This window comes from Balaenoptera acutorostrata, chromosome 5 (genome assembly GCF_949987535.1).
Source record: "Balaenoptera acutorostrata chromosome 5, mBalAcu1.1, whole genome shotgun sequence".
NCBI lineage: Eukaryota > Metazoa > Chordata > Mammalia > Artiodactyla > Balaenopteridae > Balaenoptera > Balaenoptera acutorostrata.
This window is the reverse complement of record NC_080068.1, coordinates 35,895,090-35,916,418: the sequence shown is the minus strand read 5'-3', so window position 1 is coordinate 35,916,418 and position 21,329 is coordinate 35,895,090. Positions and strand designations below refer to the sequence as shown.

The 21,329-nt window shown below is 42.1% G+C and overlaps 1 protein-coding gene across 1 annotated transcript in view; it reads left to right on the top strand.

Moving 5' to 3' along the window:
* Positions 1-13,756: 13,756 nt before the first annotated feature.
* RNF175 (ring finger protein 175) overlaps positions 13,757-21,329 on the top strand; it is a 64,387-nt gene continuing 56,814 nt past the window's right edge. The window contains 1 exon segment of the mRNA XM_057546300.1: positions 13,757-13,948. Within this exon segment, the coding sequence (XP_057402283.1) occupies positions 13,757-13,948 (192 nt within the window).

The following is a 21,329-nucleotide window of genomic DNA, read 5'->3' as shown; positions in this document are numbered from 1 at the left end:
GATCATATCAATAGATGCAGAAAAACACCCTTCAGCACCCTTCTGGATAAAAACACTTAACTAGGAATAAAAGGGAACTTCTTCAACCTGATAAAGCCATCTACATAGCCACAATTAACATCATACTTAATAGTGAAAAAAATAAATGCTTTCTCTTTAGGATCAGGGTGAAAAAAGAGTAATATCCACCCTAAGCACTCTTACTCAACATATTACTGAAAATTCTAGCCAGCATGATAAGGAAAAAAGGAAAAAAAAAAAGAAGAAGAGAGGAGGGGGGACAGAAAGAAGGAAGGTGAAAGGTGGAAGGGAGGGAAGGGAAAAAAAAGAGCGAAAGAGCACAAAAATCTAGATCAGAAAGGAAGAAGTAAAACAACTACCTCTATTAGCAGATAACAAGACCCTGTATACAGAAAATCCTAAGAAATCCACTAAAAACTATCAGAACTAACAAGTGAGTGCAACAAGGCTATAAAATACAAGTACGACATCCAAAAATCTATTGTAATTCTATACTCTAGCAATGAACAATCCAAAAATGAAATTAAGACAACAATTCCATTTACCATAGAATTAAAAAGAAGAAAATATTTAGGAATAAATTTAACAAATGAAGTGCAAGATTTCTATAGTGAATATGATAAAACATCATTGAAACAAATGAAAGAACTAAATACATGAAAAGACATCCATGTTCATGAATGGGAAGACTTAATATTGCTAATATGGCAATACTCCCCCAAATTGGTCTACAGATTCAATACAATCCTTATCAATATTCCAGTTACTTTTTTGCAGAAATGGACAAGCTGATTCTAAAATTCTCATGAAAATGCAAGAGACCAAAAATAGCTAAGGCAATCTTGGAAAAAAAGAAGAAAGTTTGAGGCCTCACACTTCCCAATTTAAAAACCTAATACAAAACTACAGTAAGCAAGACAGTGTGGTACTAGCATAAGGACAGAAGAATAGAACTGTAGGTCAAAAGAATAGAACTGAGAGTCCAGAAATAAACCATTATATTTATGGTCAATTTATTTTTGACAAGGGTGCCAAGACAATGATTCAATGGGGAAAGAATAGTCTCCAACAAATGGTACCCGGAACACTGCACATCTGCATGCAAAAAAATAAAGTTGGACCACTGCCTCACACTATGCACAAAAATTAACTTTAAATGAATCAAAGACTTAAATATAAGAACTAAAATTATGAAACTCTTAGAAGAAAACACAGGAGTAAACTTTTACAATCTGAGATTAGGCAATGATTTCTTAGATATGATACCAAAAACATGGTACAAAAGAAAAAATGGTAAATTTTAAAACTTTTGTACTTCACAGCATACCATCAAAATAATTAAAAGGCAACTCACAGAATGGGAGAAAATATTTGTAAACCATATATCTACTAAAGGACTGATATCCAGAATATATAAAGAACTCTTAAAACTCAACAATAAAAAGACTAATGACCCAATTTTAAAATGGGCAAAGAAAGATATTTCTCCAAAGAAGATATACAAATGGCCAATGATCACATGAAAATATATTTGACATTATTAGTCATTAGGGAAATACAAATCAAAATCACGGTGAGATACCACTTCACACCCACCAGAATGGCTAGAAACAAAAAGTCAGAGGATGTAGAGAAATCAGAACCCTCATGCTTTGCTCGTGGGATTGTAAAATGGTACTGCTAACTTGAAAAGCAGTTTGCCGGTTTCTTAAAATCTTAAACATAGAGTTACCGTATGACAGAGCAATTGTACTACTAGATGTTATAATCAAGAGAATTGAGAACATATATCCACAAAAACACTTGTATCTGAATTTTTATAGCAGCATCAGTCATAAGAGCCAAAAAGTGGAAACAACCCAAAAGTCCATCAGTTGCTGAGTGGATAGCAAAATGTGGTATAACTGTATAATGGAATATTATTTGGCAATGAAAAGAAATGAAGTACTGTTACATGTTACAACCTGAAACATTATGCTAAATGAAAACATTATACACAAAAGGCCACATATTGTATGATTTCATTTATATGAAACATCCAGAACAGGCTAAGCTGTATGGACAGAAAGTAGATTAGTAGCTGCTAGTGGGTGGAAGAAGGGGGAAATGGGCAGTGACATCTAATGAATATGGGTTTTCTTTTGGGGGTGATGAAAATATACTGAAATTATATAGTGGTGATAGTGGCACTGCTGAATCATATACTTTAAAAGGGTGAATTGTATAGTATGTGAATTATATCTCAAGTCTACTATTAAAAAAAAATGTCAGATATCCCAAGGCTTAAAGTGACACAGTGTGTATGTTATAAGTGACAATTGAAGCTTGTTTGATTCTGAAACTCATTGTCTTAACTATCAACTATAGTCCTGGGCTGCCTTCTTTTTTCACATTACAGACTTTCAAGACAATGCCATTCATTCTATAGAGTGAATTTGGCCAACACCAGATCTCTATCTCTATCCTTTATTTTTCTCCTGAGTGGACTTGTCTCTCACTGTGGACTACTCTGCCTGCGTGGCCTAGAGAGGCCTCAAAATCAACATGTGTTAAATTAACTAAAGTCTGTATGAAGGGCAGACACTCAATCCATAAGACCTTAAATAAAATGCCTAAAATATATCCTCAATTTATGCATCTGTAAAATTAGAACAAGCATTTCTTAATCCATTTCACAGAATTGCTACTATAAATATGCAAAGATACAAATGACTATAAATAATTAATTATCTGAAATTCCTAACTCAATGTATAACATATCAATGCAATCAGTGACTGTTGATTTTTATTATTGTTATCATTATCATTTTATTCAATGTATGTCTTATCATGATCTGCCTTCAACATCTTTTTCCAGTTATTTCAACCTATGTATTCAGATGTCAATAAAATGATACTGAACATACTTGAAAAAAAAAATCAACATGTGTTAAACCAAATTTAACTTCACCTTCCGCAACCTTATCTTCCTTTTATGAATAGCTCTCACTGGGAGTTATTCCTAGTTGGCTGCTGTCCTTTCCATTCCTCAGGCTATTTGGAAAGCAAAGATAATTAACTTCCCCCAAGTCCAGTAAATGATCAAGTTTTTCAGGCTCATGTTACCAGCTCTGACCATTCTCTTTGCTGACTCTTCACCCAGACGACATATTCCCAAGAGATTTTTCATCCTTATTTCACATTAATAATGCCTTAGGATATGAACACAATAGCAACTAAGGGGAAATGATAAAGACCCTGTCTCCAAAAACTTCTAGGGAGCCAGCAGTGGAAGTAGGACCTGGACTCAAGTCTCGCTGTGCACTGGGATCACACACGTTTGTCTCCACATGAAACTTCCTTTGAGTTGTTCTCTTAAAGTCATCTCGAAGACTACGGTCATTCTGGTGGATATCTTCAGGAAAATCTTAAACTGGTAAAGTCGAACTATTCCCTAAGTTATACACTAACTATTGTATCTAGGATAGCTTCTAAAATTTTCCTTCTTTTGAGACCTAGCAAAATATGTTTGCTATAAAAATTAAACATACATAAGTAATTTTATGCCAAGATACTAAAATTTAAAAATAGCCATAATTAGACAACATGCCCAGCCCCAAAGTTTTGTTTATAACCATTTAGTTACTTGGAATAATTGAAATCCTTCATCCTCCCCCGCAAAAAAAGGTGAAATCAACAACAACCAACCAAAGACACTAATATTCCATTTCTCTCATACTCTAAAATAATATAAATATGTGTTTTATTTCCATCCATGCACTATTCCAACTATTATATGGTGTGCTAGGATTACTGCATTTATGGAATAAATTAGAAAAGCAACTATATCATCAACACTCATGTGCCACATATTTTCAGCAGTTATGTGGCTAAACACCAAAACTTATGTTCCTTTGACACAAGGATAAAATAACAAGAAGAATGGAACAGACTCAAGCCTTAACCAGGCGTGGCTTCCTTCTCCCAATCCCATGTCAGCATCTCTAAGTGATGGCAAAAGTATGTCCCTGCCCTGGTGAACAATGCCACATCATAAAGCAAGTAGTATACGCACATTCTGAACTGGATGGATTTATGTTCAGGGCACAGTTTAGGCCTCTTATTTTAAGTCCGTATCTATGTACAGAATTCTCGATGGTCCTGTAATGGGTAGATGGCGAAAGTCTGTGGCCACAGTGACAGCAGCTCCGTCCCCTTCCTGAAGGAAGTTCTGCAGGCGATGGGCTAAGGGAAAACATCCGTCCTATATATACACTACCAAATGTAAAATAGATAGCTAGTGGGAAGCAGACACATAGCACAGGGAGATCAGCTCCGTGCTTTGTGACCACCTAGAGGGGTGGGATAGGGAGGGTGGGAGGGAGGGAGATGCAAGAGGGAGGAGATATGGGGATATATGTATATGTATAGTTGATTCACTTTGTTATAAAGCAGAAACTAACACACCATTTTAAAGCAATTATACTCCAATAAAGATGTTTAAAAAAAATGAAAACATCCGTCCTGGGAATGTGACCACACCACCAATTCCATTTGGCTCCAGGCCAGGCATCGTGCCAGATGCAGAGGTGGAATAAAGATGAGAATGGGTCTCTGCTCTCCAAGCCTTTGCAGTTGGTGGCTGACAGAGACATATGTGCCAGCACCTTGAACACAAAGCAGTCTGGAATAGAGAGGCAAATGCAAAAAGCTGTGGGAGCACAGGGTTGAGAGAGATGTGTTCCCACCTGGGATCTGGGAAAACCTGGTGAGAGAACAAAGTTGTCCAGGCCCTTGGCTGAGGGATGGGACTTGGGCAGATCCAAATGAGGAAAGGAAAGGGCATTATAAGCAGAGGGGATGGCCCAGAAGCCCTTATTTGTCCTTAATTGTAAGTAACGGTAAGAATAGTACACCTACCCCATAGGGTGGTTTTGAGGATTAAGTATATGTAAAGTACCTGGCACTGGTAGGCACTAGAAAAAGTCTTAGCTATTATGGCAGGTAGGGAGCAAAGTAAGTAAGGCCAGCAAGGCACACTGGACGGCTTTTTACTCCAGAAAATAATAGCTGTGTCCTCTTGACGTTGCTTCTATAACTGATCTTGTTCCAAGCCCCCAAGTAGGACAAATATCTAAAGTCAAGAGAAAACAGGAATGTTAGTACTTCTCTTTCACGAGAATGTGACTTTTGTGGAACAAAGGTGCAACGTGATCTTGGCAATTAACCTGAGGTAGAGGAATTATGACGGCAAGTCCTCGGTCTTAACTAGAAATGACAAATACAACTTCCACACCAGGACGGGGTTTCCTGGGGGCACCCCCATGAAGCAGGGGACCTCCCACCCCACCCAGGGATTAGGGCACTAGTGGGGCAGTGTCGCAGCTCAGCATTCTTAGATGAAACAATTACCCTCTTCTAACTTATATGGCTTCATCTGCAAAACGGAGATGCTGATGCCTGTCACTCGGGGTCATTTTGAGGATTAAATGATATTAGACACGTAGCCTGCTTAGCCCAGAGCATGGCATGCTGTAGGTGTTTGATAAATATTAACTCTTTTGATAGGACAGGGGAGAGGCTGGCTTGCCTGGGACAGGATGTCTGGCTTCTAACTTAGTAAAGATGAGACTTCTTAGAGGAGGCACCGGGAAAGGAAAACAAGGAAAGGGGAGAGGGAAGAACCCCCATCAAGGATTTTAATGTGGTTTTTCCTCCTGCTGAGAGGACCCCTGCACTCAATAAACCGAAATGACCCAGGTTGAACTTTCAGGCTTCAAAGTATAGTTGGTTTTTAAAAGGAGGTCTTCTTTTTCAAGATCAGTTATTCAGCAGAACTGGAAAGCTTGCCCTCAGAAGAGGCTTAGTCCTAAAACCTGCAGGGAAGACCATGAAGAGTGAGGATGTGCGATCTCTCTATAGGGAGCGGGAGTCCCATACATGCTATTGTTTGATCACTGCGACTCTGCTGCCACCTCGATTTTAAATTAACCAGAAACCCGAGAACCTGAAAGCTGAGCTCCAGCTAACATTATTTAAATGAACCAGCTGTTACATGGACTTTAAACCACATGTCATTTGGTAGTGGGGCTGCCCTGGGCCAAGAGACATCAGTACAGAGAGTTCCCAGCTCACAAGTGGATTGTGTTCCAAATGTGCATTTGGAAGGCTGTGGTTTGAAAGGCAGAATACACTTTCCCAAAGCAGCGATGTTATAAATGGTGATTAGGGCCATACGCCAGCTCACAAAACTCCATGTAACCATAATATAGCTAAATACTATACATTTTAGCCAAAAAAGTAGAAGTCAATAATGTTACAATACTAATAATTAAAGAATGAGATAATAAAGTTGAGCATCTTTCATTTGTCTTGAGTACTAGTGATTAAGCAAAAGCAGATTTAATTAAAGGAAAACGTAAAGGTCTACCCCGTGAGGCTGAGGGGCCTGGGAACACTGCTACTGTAGTCAGGAGCCCAGGCAGTCGGCAATCAGACGAGCTTGCGTGATTTCTGCCAGTGTCTACACCTGAAGACTAACCTATCATCCAGAGGGGGATGAGGGGATGGGGGTTGAAGTGCCGGGATGGAAAGTCAGACTAATTATCTCTATGCAGCCACTCCATCTTCCAAGGTAGAACCTGGCTTTGGGGTCACTTTCCTTTAAGGGATGATTGCCCCCATCAATGACCCAGGCTGCCCCTGACCCCAAGAATCACTGAAGTGCAGAACTTTTGGCGCCTCTTTTAATACTGATTTTTGAGACCAGGCAAGCTGTTGATTACTCACATTGCCTGGATGGTTTTGAACTTAACCCCCCTGCCCCATTTAGACTGAATCTGCCATTGCCAGCCTTTCACAGAGGAGAGGCCCCACCAGGCTCTTCGACTCCCTCCCTCCAGCTCCCTACTCCACGTGACCGGCACTGCACCTGGCTGAAGACATCCTGAATCACCCATTTTAGCTGTAATGATGAGGATGAAATACAAATTTTATCTATCAGTATGAAAAGGGTTTGAGAAAGAGGAAAGGAGCACCGGGAAAAAGAAAGTTACTTGAAAAAGATCATTTATAAAGCAATATAGTGGTTTTTTGCAAGATCAGACCATTAGGGGGCACCATCAGCCATTAGCAGTTTGGTTGTTCTCAGCAGAGAAAGGGGAAATTAATAGGTGGTCAGAATGGGTGGGAAGGTGGAAGGGACCCACTTTGCATTCAGTAATTTAACATATACAAGGCATTTCTGTGAAGCATGCACTTTAGATTAACTCTTATATACATAAATGCAGTAATTAATTCTCTTTAAATTACAAAAACAGTACTATTTCTTCCAATTTGTTTACATCCCTTGACCATTTTCTAATGATTTAGATTTTAAAAAAAAAAATATTTCCAGCAGTTCTGTTTATTCTGAGCACTGATCCTTTGACAGCTAGATAAATGCAAATATATTCTCTTGGTCCAAGACTTCTTTTTATTTTTATTTTTTTATTTCTGTGTGTGTGTGTGTGTGTGTGTGTGTGTGTACACCACATATTTTTTTTGAATTTTTGAATTTTATTTTTATGTAGAGCAGGTTCTTATTAGTCATCAATTTTATACACATCAGTGTATACATGTCAATCCCAATCGTCCAATTCAGCACACAACCACCCGCACCACCCACAGCTTTTCCCGCTTGGTGTCCATACGTTTATTCTCTATACCTGTGCCTCAATTTCTGCCCTGCAAACCAGTTCATCTGTACCATTTTTCTGGGTTCCACATATATGTGTTAACACACAATATTTTTTTTTCTCTTTCTGACTTACTTCACTCTGTATGACAGTCTCTAGATCCATCCACGTTTCAACAAATGACTCAATTTCATTCCTTTTTATGGCTTAGTAATATTCCATTGTATATATTTACCATATCTTCTTTATCCATTCATCTGTCGATGGGCATTTAGGTTGCTTCCATGACCTGGTTATTGTAAATAGTGCTGCAAGGAATATTGGGGTGCATGTGTCTTTTTGAATTATGGCTTTCTCTGGGTATATGCCCAGTAGTGGGACTGCTGGGTCATATGGTAATTCTATTTCTAGTTTTTTAAGGAACGTCCATACTGTTCTCCATAGTTGCTGTATCAATTTACATTCCCACCAACAGCACAAGAGGGTTCCCTTTTCTCCACACCCTCTCCAGCATTTGTGTTTGTAGATTTTCTGATAATGCCCATTCTAACTGGTGTGAGGTGATACCTCATTGTAGTTTTGATTTGCATTTCTCTAATAATTAGTGATGTTGAGCATCTTTTCATGTGCTTCTTGGCCATCTGTATGTCTTCTTTGGAGAAATGCCTATTTAGGCCTTCTGCCCATTTTTGGATTGGGTTGTTTGTTTCTTTAATATTGAGCTGCATGAGCTGTTTATATATTTTGGAGATTAATCCTTTGTCCATTGATTCATTTGCAAATATTTTCTCCCATTCTGAGGGTTGTCTTTTCGTCTTGTTTATGGTTTCCTTTGCTGTGCAAAAGCTTTGAAGTTTCATTAGGTCCCATTTGTTTATTTTTGTTTTTATTTCCATTTCTCTAGGAGGTGGATCAAAAAAGATCTTGCTGTGGTTTATGTCAAAGAGTGTTCTTCCTATGTTTTCCTCTAAGAGTTTTATAGTGTTCGGTCTTACATTTAGGTCTCAAATCCATTTTGAGTTTATTTTTGTGTATGGTATTAGGGAGTGTTCTAATTTCATTCTTTTACATGTAGCTGTCCAGTTTTCCCAGCACCACTTATTGAAGAGACTATCTTTTCTCCATTGTATATCTTTGCCTCCTTTGTCATAGATTAGTTGACCATAGGTGCGTGGGTTTATCTCTAGGCTTTCTATCTTGTTCCATTGATCTATGTTTCTGTTTTTCTGCAGTACCATATTGTCTTGATTACTGTAGCTTTGTAGTGTAGTCTGAAATCAGGGAGTCTGATACCTCCAGCTCCGCTTGTTTCCCTCAAGACTGCTTTGGCTATTCGGGGTCTTTTGTGTCTCCATACAAATTTTAAGACAATTTGTTCTAGTTCCATAAAAAATGCCATTGGTAACTTGATAGGGATTGCATTGATTCTGTAGATTGCTTTGGGTAGTATAGTCATTTTCACAATATTGATTCTTCCAATCCAAGAACATGGTATATCTCTCCATCTGTTGGTATCATCTTTAATTTCTTTCATCAGTGTCTTATAGTTTTCTGCATACATGTCTTTTGTCTCCCTAGGTAGGTTTATTCCTAGGTATTTATTCTTTTTGTTGCAATGGTAAATGGGAGTGTTTCCATAATTTCTCTTTCAGATTTTTCATCATTAGTGTATAGGAATGCAAGAGATTTCTGTGCATTAGTTTTGTATCCTGCTACTTTACCAAATTCATTGATTAGCTCTAGTGGTTTTCTGGTGGCATCTTTAGGATTCTCTATGTACAGTATCATGTCATCTGCAAACAGTGACAGTTTTACTTCTTCTTTTCCAATTTGTATTCCTTTTATTTCTTTTTCTTCTCTGATTGCTGTGGCTAGGGCTTCCAAAACTATGTTGAATAATAGTGGTGAGAGTGGACATCCTTGTCTCGCTCCTGATCCTAGAGGAAATGCTTTCAGTTTTTCACCATTGAGAATGATGTTTGCTGTGGGTTTGTCATATATGGCCTTTATTATGTTGAGGTAGGTTCCGTCTATGGCCACTTTCTGGAGAGTTTTTATGATAAATGGGTGTTGAATTTTGTCAAAAGTTTTTTCTGCATCTACTGAGATGATCATATGGTTTTTATTCTTCAATTTGTTAATATGGTGTATCACAATAATTGATTTGCATATATTGAAGAATCCTTGCATCCCTGGGATAAATCCCACTTGATCATGGTGTATGATCCTTTTAATGTGTTGTTGGATTCTGTTTGCTAGTATTTTGTTGAGGATTTTTGCATCTATATTCATCAGTGATATTGGTCTGTAATTTTCTTTTTTTGTAGTATCTTTGTCTGGTTTTGGTATCAGAGTGATTGTGGCCTCATAGAATGAGTTTGGGAGTGTTCCTTCCTCTGCAATTTTTTGGAAGAGTTTGAGAAGGATGGGTGTTAGCTCTTCTCTAAATGTTTGATAGAATTCACCTGTGAAGCCATCTGGTCCTGGACTTTTGTTTGTTGGAAGATTTTTAATCACAGTTTCAATTTCATTACTTGTGATTGATCTGTTCATATTTTCTGTTTCTTCCTGGTTCAGTCTTGGAAGGTTATACCTTTCTAAGAATTTGTCCATTTCTTCCAGGTTGTCCATTTTATTGGCATACAGTTGCTTGTAGTAGTCTCTTAGGATGCTTTGTATTTCTATGGTGTTCGTTGTAACTTCTCCTTTTTCATTTCTAATTTTATTGATTTGAGTCATCTCCCTCTTTTTCTTGATGAGTCTGCCTAATGGTTTATCAATTTTGTTTATCGTCTCAAAGAACCAGCTTTTAGTTTTGTTGATCTTTGCTATTGTTTTCTTTGTTTCTATTTCATTTATTTCTGATCTGATCTTTATGATTTCTTTCCTTCTGCTAACTTTGGGTTTTGTTTGTTCTTCTTTCTCTAGTTCCCTCAGGTGTAAGGTTAGATTGTTTATTTGAGATTTTTCTTCTTTTTTGAGGTAGGCTTGTATAGCTATAAACTTCCCTCTTAGAACTTCTTTTGCTGCATCCTATAGGTTTTGGATCATCGTGTTTTCATTGTCATTTGTCTCTAGGTATTTTTTGATTTCCTCTTTGATTTCTTCAGTGATCTCTTGGTTATTTAATAACGTATTGTTTAACCTCCATGTGTTTGTGTTTTTCACGTTTTTTTCCCTGTAATTCATTTCTAATCTCATAGCATTGTGGTCAGAAAATGTGCTTGATATGATTTCAATTTTCTTAAATTTACTGAGGCTTGATTTGTGACCCAAGAGGTGATCTATCCTGGAGAATGTTCCGTGCGCACTTAAGAAGAAAGTGTCATCTGCTGTTTTTGGATAGAATGTCCTAAAAATATCAATTAAATCTATCTGGTCTACTGTGTCATTTAAAGCTTCTGTTTCCTTATTTATTTTCATTTTGGATGATCTCTCCATTGGTGTAAGTGAGGTGTCAAAGTCCCCCACTATTATTGTGTTACTGTCAATTTCCTCTTTTATAGCTGTTAGCAGTTGCCTTATGTATTGAGGTGCTCCTATGTTGGGTGCATATATATTTGTAATTGTTATATCTTCTTCTTGGATTGATCCCCTGATCATTATGCAGTGTCCTTCCTTGTCCTTTGTAACTTTCTTTATTTTCAAGTCTATTTTATCTGATATGAGTATTGCTACTCCAGCTTTCTTTTGATTTCCATTTGCATGGAATATCTTTTTCCATCTCCTCACTTTCAGTCTGAATGTGTCCCTAGGTCTGAAGTGGGTCTCTTGTAGACAACATATATATGAGTCTTGTTTTTGTATCCATTCAGTGAGCCTGTGTCTTTTGGTTGGAGCATTTAATCCATTCACGTTTAAGGTAATTATCGATATGTATGTTTCTATTACCATTTTCTTAATTGTTTTGGAGTTTTTTTGTAGATCCTTTTCTTCTCTTGTGTTTCCCACTTAGAGAATTTCCTTTAGAATTTGTTGTAGACCTGGTTTGGTGGTGCTGAATTCTCTTAGCTTTTGCTTGTCTCTAAAGCTTTTGATTTCTCCATCGAATCTGAATGAGATCCTTGCCGGGTAGAGTAATCTTGGTTGTAGGTTCTTCCCTTTCATCACTTTAAGTATATCATGCCGCTCCCTTCTGGCTTGTACAGTTTCTGCTGAGAAATCAGCTGTTAACCTTATGGGAGTTCCCTTGTATGTTATTTGTTGTTTTTCCCTTGTTGCTTTCAATAATTTTTCTTTGTCTTTCATTTTTGTCAATTTGATTACTATGTGTCTTGGCATGTTTCTCCTTGGGTTTATCCTGCCTAGGACTCTCTGTGCTTCCTGGACTTGGGTGGCTATTTCCTTCCCCATGTTAGGGAAATTTTCAACTATAATCTCTTCAAATATTTTCTCGGGTCCTTTCTCTCTCTCTTCTCCTTCTGGGACCCCTATAATGTGAATGTTGTTGCATTTAATGTTGTCCCAGAGGTCTCTTAGGCTGTCTTCATTTCTTTTCATTCTTTTTTCTTTATTCTGTTCTGCAGCAGTGAATTCCACCATTCTGTCTTCCAGGTCACTTATCCGTTCTTCTGCCTCAGTCATTCTTCTATTGATCCCTCCTAGTGTAGTTTTCATTTCAGTTATTTCATTGTTCATCTCTGTTTGTTTGTTCTTTAATTATTCTAGATCTTTGTTAAACATTTCTTGCATCTTCTCGATCTTTGCCTCCATTCTTTTTCCGAGGTCCTGGATCATCTTCCCTATCATTATTCTGAATTCTTTTTCTGGAAGATTGCCTATCTCTGCTTCATTTAGTTGTTTTTCTGGGGTTTTATCTTGTTCCTTCATCTGGTACATAGCCCTCTGCCTTTTCATCTTGTCTGTCTTTCTGTGAATGTGGTTTTTGTTCCACAGGCTGCAGGATTGTAGTTCTTCTTGCTTCTGCTCTCTGCTCTCTCCGCTTGCTTCTTTTTAATGGCAACTTTCCATTGTACAGAAATTTTACATTTTAACATAGACCAACTTATGAATCTTTTCCTTCATGGTTTTTTCTTCTTGACTCTTGTTTAATATATCTTTCCTATATTGAGATGACAAAGATATTCTTTTAAATTGTCTTCTTAAAGTTTTGCTTTTTAAACCATCTGTTTGTCTTGTTATGCTGTAACTTTTTTCATATGGATAAGCTAATTACTACCCAGTCAATCCTTTCCCTGCTGATTTGCCATTCTTCTCATAAAACTAGTTCCTGTCAATGCATGTGTCCATTTGGAGTCTTTCTGCTGTGTCCCATGGGTCTATTTCTCTCTTCCTGTACAATATACCATATTTGTCTATCTAGTCTTGACTCTACCTTGTTTTTCAGGCACCTTTATGACATTATCTCAATTCTTCTCTTACATCATTACAAGCACCTCGGGGGTCTAGACCAGGAGAGGATGGGGGCAGCAGACTGGGGCTAACATGCTGAAGAAATTACAGCTAAACAACAGGAATAAAGTTCATCTTTTCCACACTGATGATGGAGTCAGCTGCCAACCATTCGATCTGGGAAACAAAGTTGCAAATTACATGGGCTGGACCCAGAAGACAAGGGTTCAGGTGATCTCCCAGGGGAAGGCCCAGGTCCTGGAGGAGCACAGGGGTGAAGGGGCTCTGCATTCTCCCACAGTGGAGTTTCCCTCCTTTGTCATCTGTGGAGGGGCCGATGGGACTCTACCAGGGAGCTCTCTCACCTGACTGAGGCTGCAGATAACTGAGGAGGAAGGGGCAGGGGGCTGGACAGGCAGCAGAGGGTCAGTCTCCGGGCATGTGGACCATCACCTGAACTCTTGTCTTCTGATAAACACTTCTGAGGGATAGAACTGAGGAGAAAACGACCTCGCTCGTCCTTGCTCCTCTCTCATCTCCACTGCTCACTCTTAGACTCCCTACATCTTATCCTTCCTGTAGCCTGGTAACAGAGCCGCTGGGTCCAGCCCAGAGCACGGGAAGCGGGGTGGGGGTGGGGGGGCGCAGGACGTTTCACTAGCGATGGCAGCTGATGGAACGGCTACACCACAGAGGGCCCCAAGACCCAGAGGGTCTCCTCAGCAGTAATGGTGACCATCATGAGCGTCCCTGCTCTGCAGGAGGCTCCCCGTGCTGGTACCGGGACTGCACTGCCCGGGGCTGGGCATCCGGGCAACCACCACCTGCATACTCAGAGACCCTCAGCAGCGGCTGTGCACGTCGAAGGTATGACCACGGGGGTGACGCCCGGACTGGAGGCGCCCCCCCAGCATGAGCAAGTACCGGTTGCGGGGCGCGGGTGTGGGGGGACACTGGGCTGGGGTCCCGAGGCCCATGCAGGGGCTGGGAGGCCGCACAGATAGGTCTCCAGGGTCCCCCACCAGCACCCGATATGAACTGGCCGGGGATGGAGGGAGGGATGACCTTCTAGAAAATGCTGTCTCTTCGCCCCGCCCCACCCCACCCCAGGAGGCCGAGCTCCTCTCCATTTCCCTCTCTGCCTCTTTCCTTTTCTTCTCCCCTTCCTTCTCCCCTTCCCCTCTCTTCCTCCCCGCTCCTTCCCTCCATGGCTCCCCACCCACTCTGTCTCTTCCAGCATGAGCCTTCTGCTCAGCCCTCTCTGCTGGCTGCCCTCTGTGCTGGCTGCACCCCTCTCTCCTCCTTGCTCCCTGGCGGAACCGGGTGAAGGCCAAGGCACTGGAGGAGGACAGCTGAGGAATGATGGATATACCTCAGGCTCAACTCTATGGTTCTCACTCTGGAGCAAGCGTCAGAGCCACTTGGAGGGCTGGTTAAAAAGTAGATGTAGGTCGATTGCTGGGCTCTGCCCCCAGGGTCTCCAAGCCTCACCTCTGGGGTAGGGCCTGACCATTTGCAATCTAACCAGTTTCCAGGGGGTGCTACTGCTTGAGCTTTGAGAATCACTGGGCTAGCACGTTCTTCCTCCTGCTGGTGGTGATCTCAAACCCAATCGTTCATTTATTTTTCATTCATAGGACAATTCTTAGGTCATGACCAAGTACTGGGAACTGGGGTAGGGAGAGGGGGAAGAATACAATTAAAGGTGGACCTTTCCTCTGGGAGCTCACATCCTGGAAGGAAAGTAAAACTAGGACACAAATAACTCATCGAGGGGAGGAAGAAATTACTGAACCAAAAACAGGTTCAAGTGAAGCTTTGTAGGATTTCTAAGAAGCAAGGGATCGCTCCTGGCAGAGGGAATGAGCAAGGCTGGTGGGGGACATGGCATTTGAGCTGGGCCTTGGAGGATGGGTGAGATATGACCTTGTGGCCATGAGGGGAATGGAAATTCTAAACGGAGGGAACAGCAGTACCAAATTGCTTGGAGGTGAAGAACATTGTTGGGGGATGGAGACCCTGGGGAAAGGGAGAGGGAGCAGTACTTATTGTGACCCTGGTAGAAATCCAGGGTTCATGAAGACTTGTAGTGAAAGATAAGGGAGAGAGCTAGGCTGCTGCAGGCCTCATGTCCCACACTATGCATTTGGGAGTTCGTCTCCAAAATGGAGAAGCTCTAAGGAAACTCCATGGCTTCCTTGCTGGTTTCAAACCCGGATCATCCAGAGAGAGTTATGGATGAAGACCTCTGCACACCAGGAGGGGCAGAAGACTGGCAAGGGTCACTTTTGCTGCTGATGTTTGCTCTCCCTTAAGCCTGACATCACTGTCTTGCCATCGCCCTCAGGAGGCATGGTCCCTCTGTTAACTGGGAGGGACTCTCAGCTTTCCCCTTAGCCCCAAAGGCAGAGCTGTGTGGTCCAGGGCCAGAAGCCAAGGTGTCACCTGAAAGTTATTTAGAAGTGAGAGTCTGAGTCCCCACCCCAGACATACTGAATTAAAATCTGCATTTTAACCAGACCCCTGGGTGACTGCACATCAAAGTTTGAGAAGTGCTGGTTTAAACCAGACTTTACAAGAGCCGGGGATAACAAAAGAAAAATAGATAGGGTTACTGAGCACCCAGTAAAAATTTACTAACCACCCTATATATTATATCACCCTCTCACTCTAAACCTCACCCTGTTTTATTTTCTTTCATCTCCATTGCCACCTGAAGTAGTCTATTTGTGTATTTGTTCCTCTAAGAGCCTCCATCACCTCCCAAGGTCCAAGAGAGCAGGCACTTCATCTGCTTTACTAGCTACTATGTTTCCAGCACTGAAAATAGTCTGGCAAATGGCAGGATGTCAAGAAATATTCACTGAAAGAATGAATGAGTGGACGAATGAGCAGACAACCCCATGACCTGGGACACAGTCTGCGCAGCTCCCAGCGAACCTCTCTGTGGCAGAGGTCCGCCCCATTCCCCACCATCCTCCTCCCCCCAGCTCAGCGGCACCCCTGGGGTCTGCTGAGCCAGCTGGCCTCGTGTGCTTTTGAGATGCCTCAAAGTTGGAGTGCAAGAGAGCAGAGAGTGTGAATTCATGTGTTCCCTCCTCTGCTTGACTGAGGTCTGCTTTGCAGGCTCTATCGTCCCCCGAGAAGACCCACCTCTGCCCCAAAACTACTGCTCTCTGCCTCACAGCCCTCCCCTCCCCTCTATGCATGGGAATTTTGTCCTCTTCTTGTAACATGAATTCCTTATTGCTGGACAGAGCGCTCCAAACCTAACACCCTTTCCTCCCGCTCAAGTGTGCCCTAGGGACATCAGTAGTTTGAGTTCACTGTTCTGCTTTTGCCACTCGTTTTAGCAAGATTCTTCTATCAGATGGATTGTCACGAGGGAAGAGTTGAAAGGGAAAGGTAGCAGCTGGGGTGAGAAAGGATGAGAACTGGCACCAGTGGGGGTTCAGTGGTGGGGGCTGGCCCAGCCCTGCCCTCCTGCAGATTCAGACACGGAAATAGTCAACAGTGATGGTGCAGTGTGGCAACAGTGTTCACGGGCCAAACCTGAAGGGCTTCCTGGAGGAAGTGGGTCCAGGGCAACCCACAGGGAGGCTGGGGGTGCAGAAAAAGCATTCAGGAGACAGAAGGTTCTGCTTAGTTGGAGCAGAGGATGTGTAGGGGCAGTGGACGGAGGTGAGGCCAGAAAGAGACACGAGGCCTCATGAGGGACATTAACAAGGGTGGCCAGGGGGATGCTAATGTGATCAGTTGGCTTTTGATAAGATCACCTCACTGTGTGAAGAGGGGAAAGGCGAAGGCAAGGGCCCTGGGAGGAGGGGAGCGCCCTGGTGCCTGGCTCCATCTCCATGTCTCCTGCTCAGAGCGCCTTCCCCGCCCACCATCTAGAGTCAGGGCCCCTCCCCCGCCGCCAGTTATGCTTTATCACACATTGTGTTTATTTTCTTCTAGGATTTACTCCATTAGGTAATTGCTTTGTTTATTTGTTTATTGTCCACGCTTTCTGTCGCACACAAGGCTCCATTCATGAGAACAGAACGTCTGTCTTATTCTCCATTGTATGCCAGCCCCACCCCCCAGTGCCTGGCACACAGGAGGTGGTCAATAAATATTTGTTGAATGAATGAAAACATGGATGGTATAGAGGCCATAGAGGTGGAAAGAAGTGGTTTGCGAGGTCTTTAGAGGTAGTGTCAACGGGAGGGTGACAGGCTGGAGGCGGAGGGTTAGATCAACAATGGTGCCCCAGGTTTCTGCTTTGAGCGATTGGGTAGATGGGATGTGGGGCTATTGGGGGAGGTGGGGGGCGCTGAAATGGGAGCATTTTGGGTGAAATTAATGTATTCAGTTTGGGGCAGGTTGAGTTCGTGTGCCTGAGGGACATCCAGGTGGATTTGTGTAGGAGGCACTTCAGTAGAAGAATCCGGAGCTCAAAAGTGAGATTTGGCTTAAAAGGAGAGGAGAGGTCGACTGGAATGGTGATGCAAGGATAGGAAGAAAAGGGCTTGGCAACTGACAGACAAGGAGAAGGGGCAAGGAGAGGGCCAAGTAAACACGACTGCTTGATTTCTTTTAAGTGACGTATTCATGTAGAATATATTCAATATAGACGAATACAAAAAAAGAAGTAAATATCCCAAGATCCAGCACCACCCATGGGTCATGGTTACATTTTGGTAACTGTTCCGGATCTCTCTCTCTTCTGGATGTCTCTGTTCTTCATTCTATATAACTGCACATTTACACTGATAGGCTCATATTATACACAACTGTTTTTGGAGCATGCATTTTTTCTTAACCATACGTCATGGAAATATTTCTGCATTGATAGATATGGTTCTGCACCATCATTTTAAAGAGCTACATGGATTTCCTTTGTAGAGAGATACCATAACTCATTAACTGATCCCCTGCAGACTGACACATAGATTGTTGCCAGTTTCTCAATTTTTTTTTAAATGTATTTATTTATTTATTTAATTTATTTAATTTATTTATGGCTGTGTTGGGTCTTCGTTTCTGTGCGAGGGCTTTCTCTAGTTGCGGCAAGCGGGGGCCACTCTTCATCGCGGTGTGCGGGCCTCTCACTGTCGCAGCCTCCCTCGCTGCGGAGCACAGGCTCCAGACGCACAGGCTCAGTAATTGTGGCTCACGGGCCTAGTTGCTCCGCGGCATGCGGGATCCTCCCAGACCAGGGCTCGAACCCGTGTCCCCTGCATTGGCAGGCGGACTCTCAACCACTGCGCCACCAGGGAAGCCCCAGTTTCTCAATATTATAAATAAAATTACATGAACATCTGTGTCATCCTTCCTTGTCTCTTCATTTCCTGAGACAATATTCCTAGAACATTCTACACTAGAATAGACAAACACTTACAATTTTGATATGCGTTGCCAAATTTCTCTCCAGAGAAACTGTCTTAATGTACACCCACACGTGACAGGCGCGAGAGGGCTATTTTCCCCTTGTCACTCTTTTCGGTGAAAATTATACCTTGTTATGGGAATTTTTTCTTTTTATTGTTAATTTTTATTAAAGTTTTGTACATCCCAAATTTAAAGACTCATACATAATTCTGTAAGACTTAAAACAAACAAAAAAAGCATCCCCACTTTCACTCACCTTTCCCCATTCCTGATTTCCACTCCCCAGAGGCAACAATTTTCAACGCTTTCACCCATTTTTTCTGGTATGTGTTCCATATTTTCAATAACACGATCATGCAACATTTCTTGATTTTTAGTCACTGGTGTTATCTGATTGATCCCCTACTGTGGATGATGAGAACTACACTCTCTCCCACCAGCCTGTCCACCCCACCCCCACTGCTTTCCTTCTTCCATCCTCTCAATTTAGTTACATCACACATTTTGGCTAAGTCTTCACTCACTGCCTACGTTAGCGACTCAAGTGAGTACTAGTCACTCCCAGACGGGTCGCTACACATCCACTCTGTACTAGTCTGCTTTCCCTTGAGTTTCATGTTCTGGTTTCCTTAGTTTTCGGTGTACCAGTCACCCATTCATCCCCAAACCCACTGCCAGAATTGTATGGATCTTCTCAACATGCCAGAACACACTGGCTGATCTCTCAGCTTCATCTTTTTCTTGGAGATGCACTTGGTGAAGCCCCCCATGCCTGGTCCAGTCTAGGCTGGCCACATCCCCAGTCTGAGGCCCAGACACCAGTCCTGGATGCCCCTCCACCGTCCTCCTGGAGCGTCCCTTCACCTGGAGGGGACTCTCCTGGTTGCACCCCTCTTTCCTGGAAATCCGGTTTTTCTCTTTCTCAATTTACTCTGTTGTTTTAGTCAAGCCTCCTGAGACAGGACACATGGGAGATGAATGTTTTTGAAATGTTGCATGTCCATAAATATCTTCATTCTGCTTCCAGACTTGATTGGTAGTTTGTCTATAGAAGTAATTTTCCCTTGGAAGTTTGAACACTTTGTTCTGCTCTCTTTGTAACTTGTGGAGATGGTGTTCAGGAGTCTGTGCCATCCTGAGTTTTGATCCTTTACATTTGACCTGCATTTTCTCTCTGGATAGGCTCTTCCTTCTGAACCACAATTTTCAAATTTCCAACTGGTGTGATTTGACATGGCTCTTTTTTCATTTACTGTGCTGGGCACCTGGTGAGTCCTTTCATTTGAAAACAGGTGTCTTTCAATCCTTGGGAATTTTCTTGTAGAATTTCTTTTAAATTTCTTACTCTCAGCTATCTTGTTCTCTTGTTCTGGAACTACTCTATTTTGGATTTGAGATTTCCTGGCCAGATTCTCTCATTTTCATATATTTTCTTTCTTCTTTTCCATCTCCTTTGGGGGTTTTTGGTTATTCTTTCTGAGGGAGTTTCATAATTTATCTTCAACTTTTCCATTAGATTTTTAATTTCTGTTCTCAAATTTTTCATTTCTAAGAGCTTTTGTTTGTTTCCATTTTTAAAGCCTGGGATCCTTGTCATCATTGCAGAACCCTTTCCTGACTCAAGGACTTGGTGATCTTTGGCCATCTGTTTATATTTAAGGGGAGACACTAAAACACTGTTCAGAAGCTCCCGTAAGCAGAGAGAGCTTGTTGACAGGCAGGTTGTGCTGGAAGGGGACCTACCTGGGCCTTTTCACAGGAAGAATGATGACGGTCCATATCTGTAAGTCTTTTCTCTTGTCTTGGATGGTTTTACAAAAAGTCCTCTGGTCTTCCATGTGCTGCCTGGCAGCCAGCATCCCCAGCCAAGTGGCAGGCCCGCATCTGATAGGCCCAGGGCAAGAGTACAAATAAAGTCCCACATGCCACACGTCTAAAGATTATAAGCCAAGCTGCTCTGCCAGCCCTGCCTGCAGGGTCCACCGGGACCTGTGCAGCCTGCTTGACCCAGAGCTTACAGGGGTCACGCCCTCCCCACCCGCCCCGCTGCTTGCAAACCGGAGTGTATAACGACCTGCTGGGGCTGGACATGCGTGTATCCGTTTCCCGGAGCTGCCATAACAATAGGAATTTACTGGAGGGATAAATTGGGAGATTGGGATGACATACAGACACTACTATATATAAAATAGATAACTGATAAGGACCTAGTGTATAGCACAGGGAACTCTACTCAATACTCTGTAATGGCCTATATGGGAAAAGAATAGATACATGTATACGTATGACTGAATCACCGTGCTGTACACCTGAAACTAACACAACATTGTAAATCAACTGTATTCTGATAAAAATTATTTTAAAAATACAGAAAATAAAAGAAATATTGATAGAAAAGGGGGAAAAAATCATTAGAAATTTACTCTTTCACAGTTCTGGAGGCCAGAAGTCCAAAACCTGCGTATAGGCAGGGCCATGATCCCTCCAAAGGCTCTAGGGTGAATCCTTCTTTGCCTCTTCCAGCCTCAGGGGACTCCAGGTGTCTTTGGCTTATAGCTGCTTATCTCCAGTCTCTGCCTCTGTCTTCACGTGGCCTCCTCCTGCATGTTTCTCCTCTGTGCTTATGTGTCTCTGCTTATGTGCAAATCTCCCTCTGACTTTCTCTTGTAAGGACACCAGCCGTTGGCTTTAGGGCCCACTGTAAATCCTGGATGATCCCATCCCAAGATCCTTAACTTGATCACATCTGCAAAGACTCTATTTCCAAATAAGATCACAGTCATGGGTACCAGAGGTTAGGAATTGGCCATATCTTTGGGGGTAGGGGGGGACGTGGAGGGACATAGTTCAACCCACTGCAGCACGGAAACCAGGGAGGAGGACTGGTCCCATCAGATGCACCAAGGACCCGGGGTAGGAAGGGCCCCC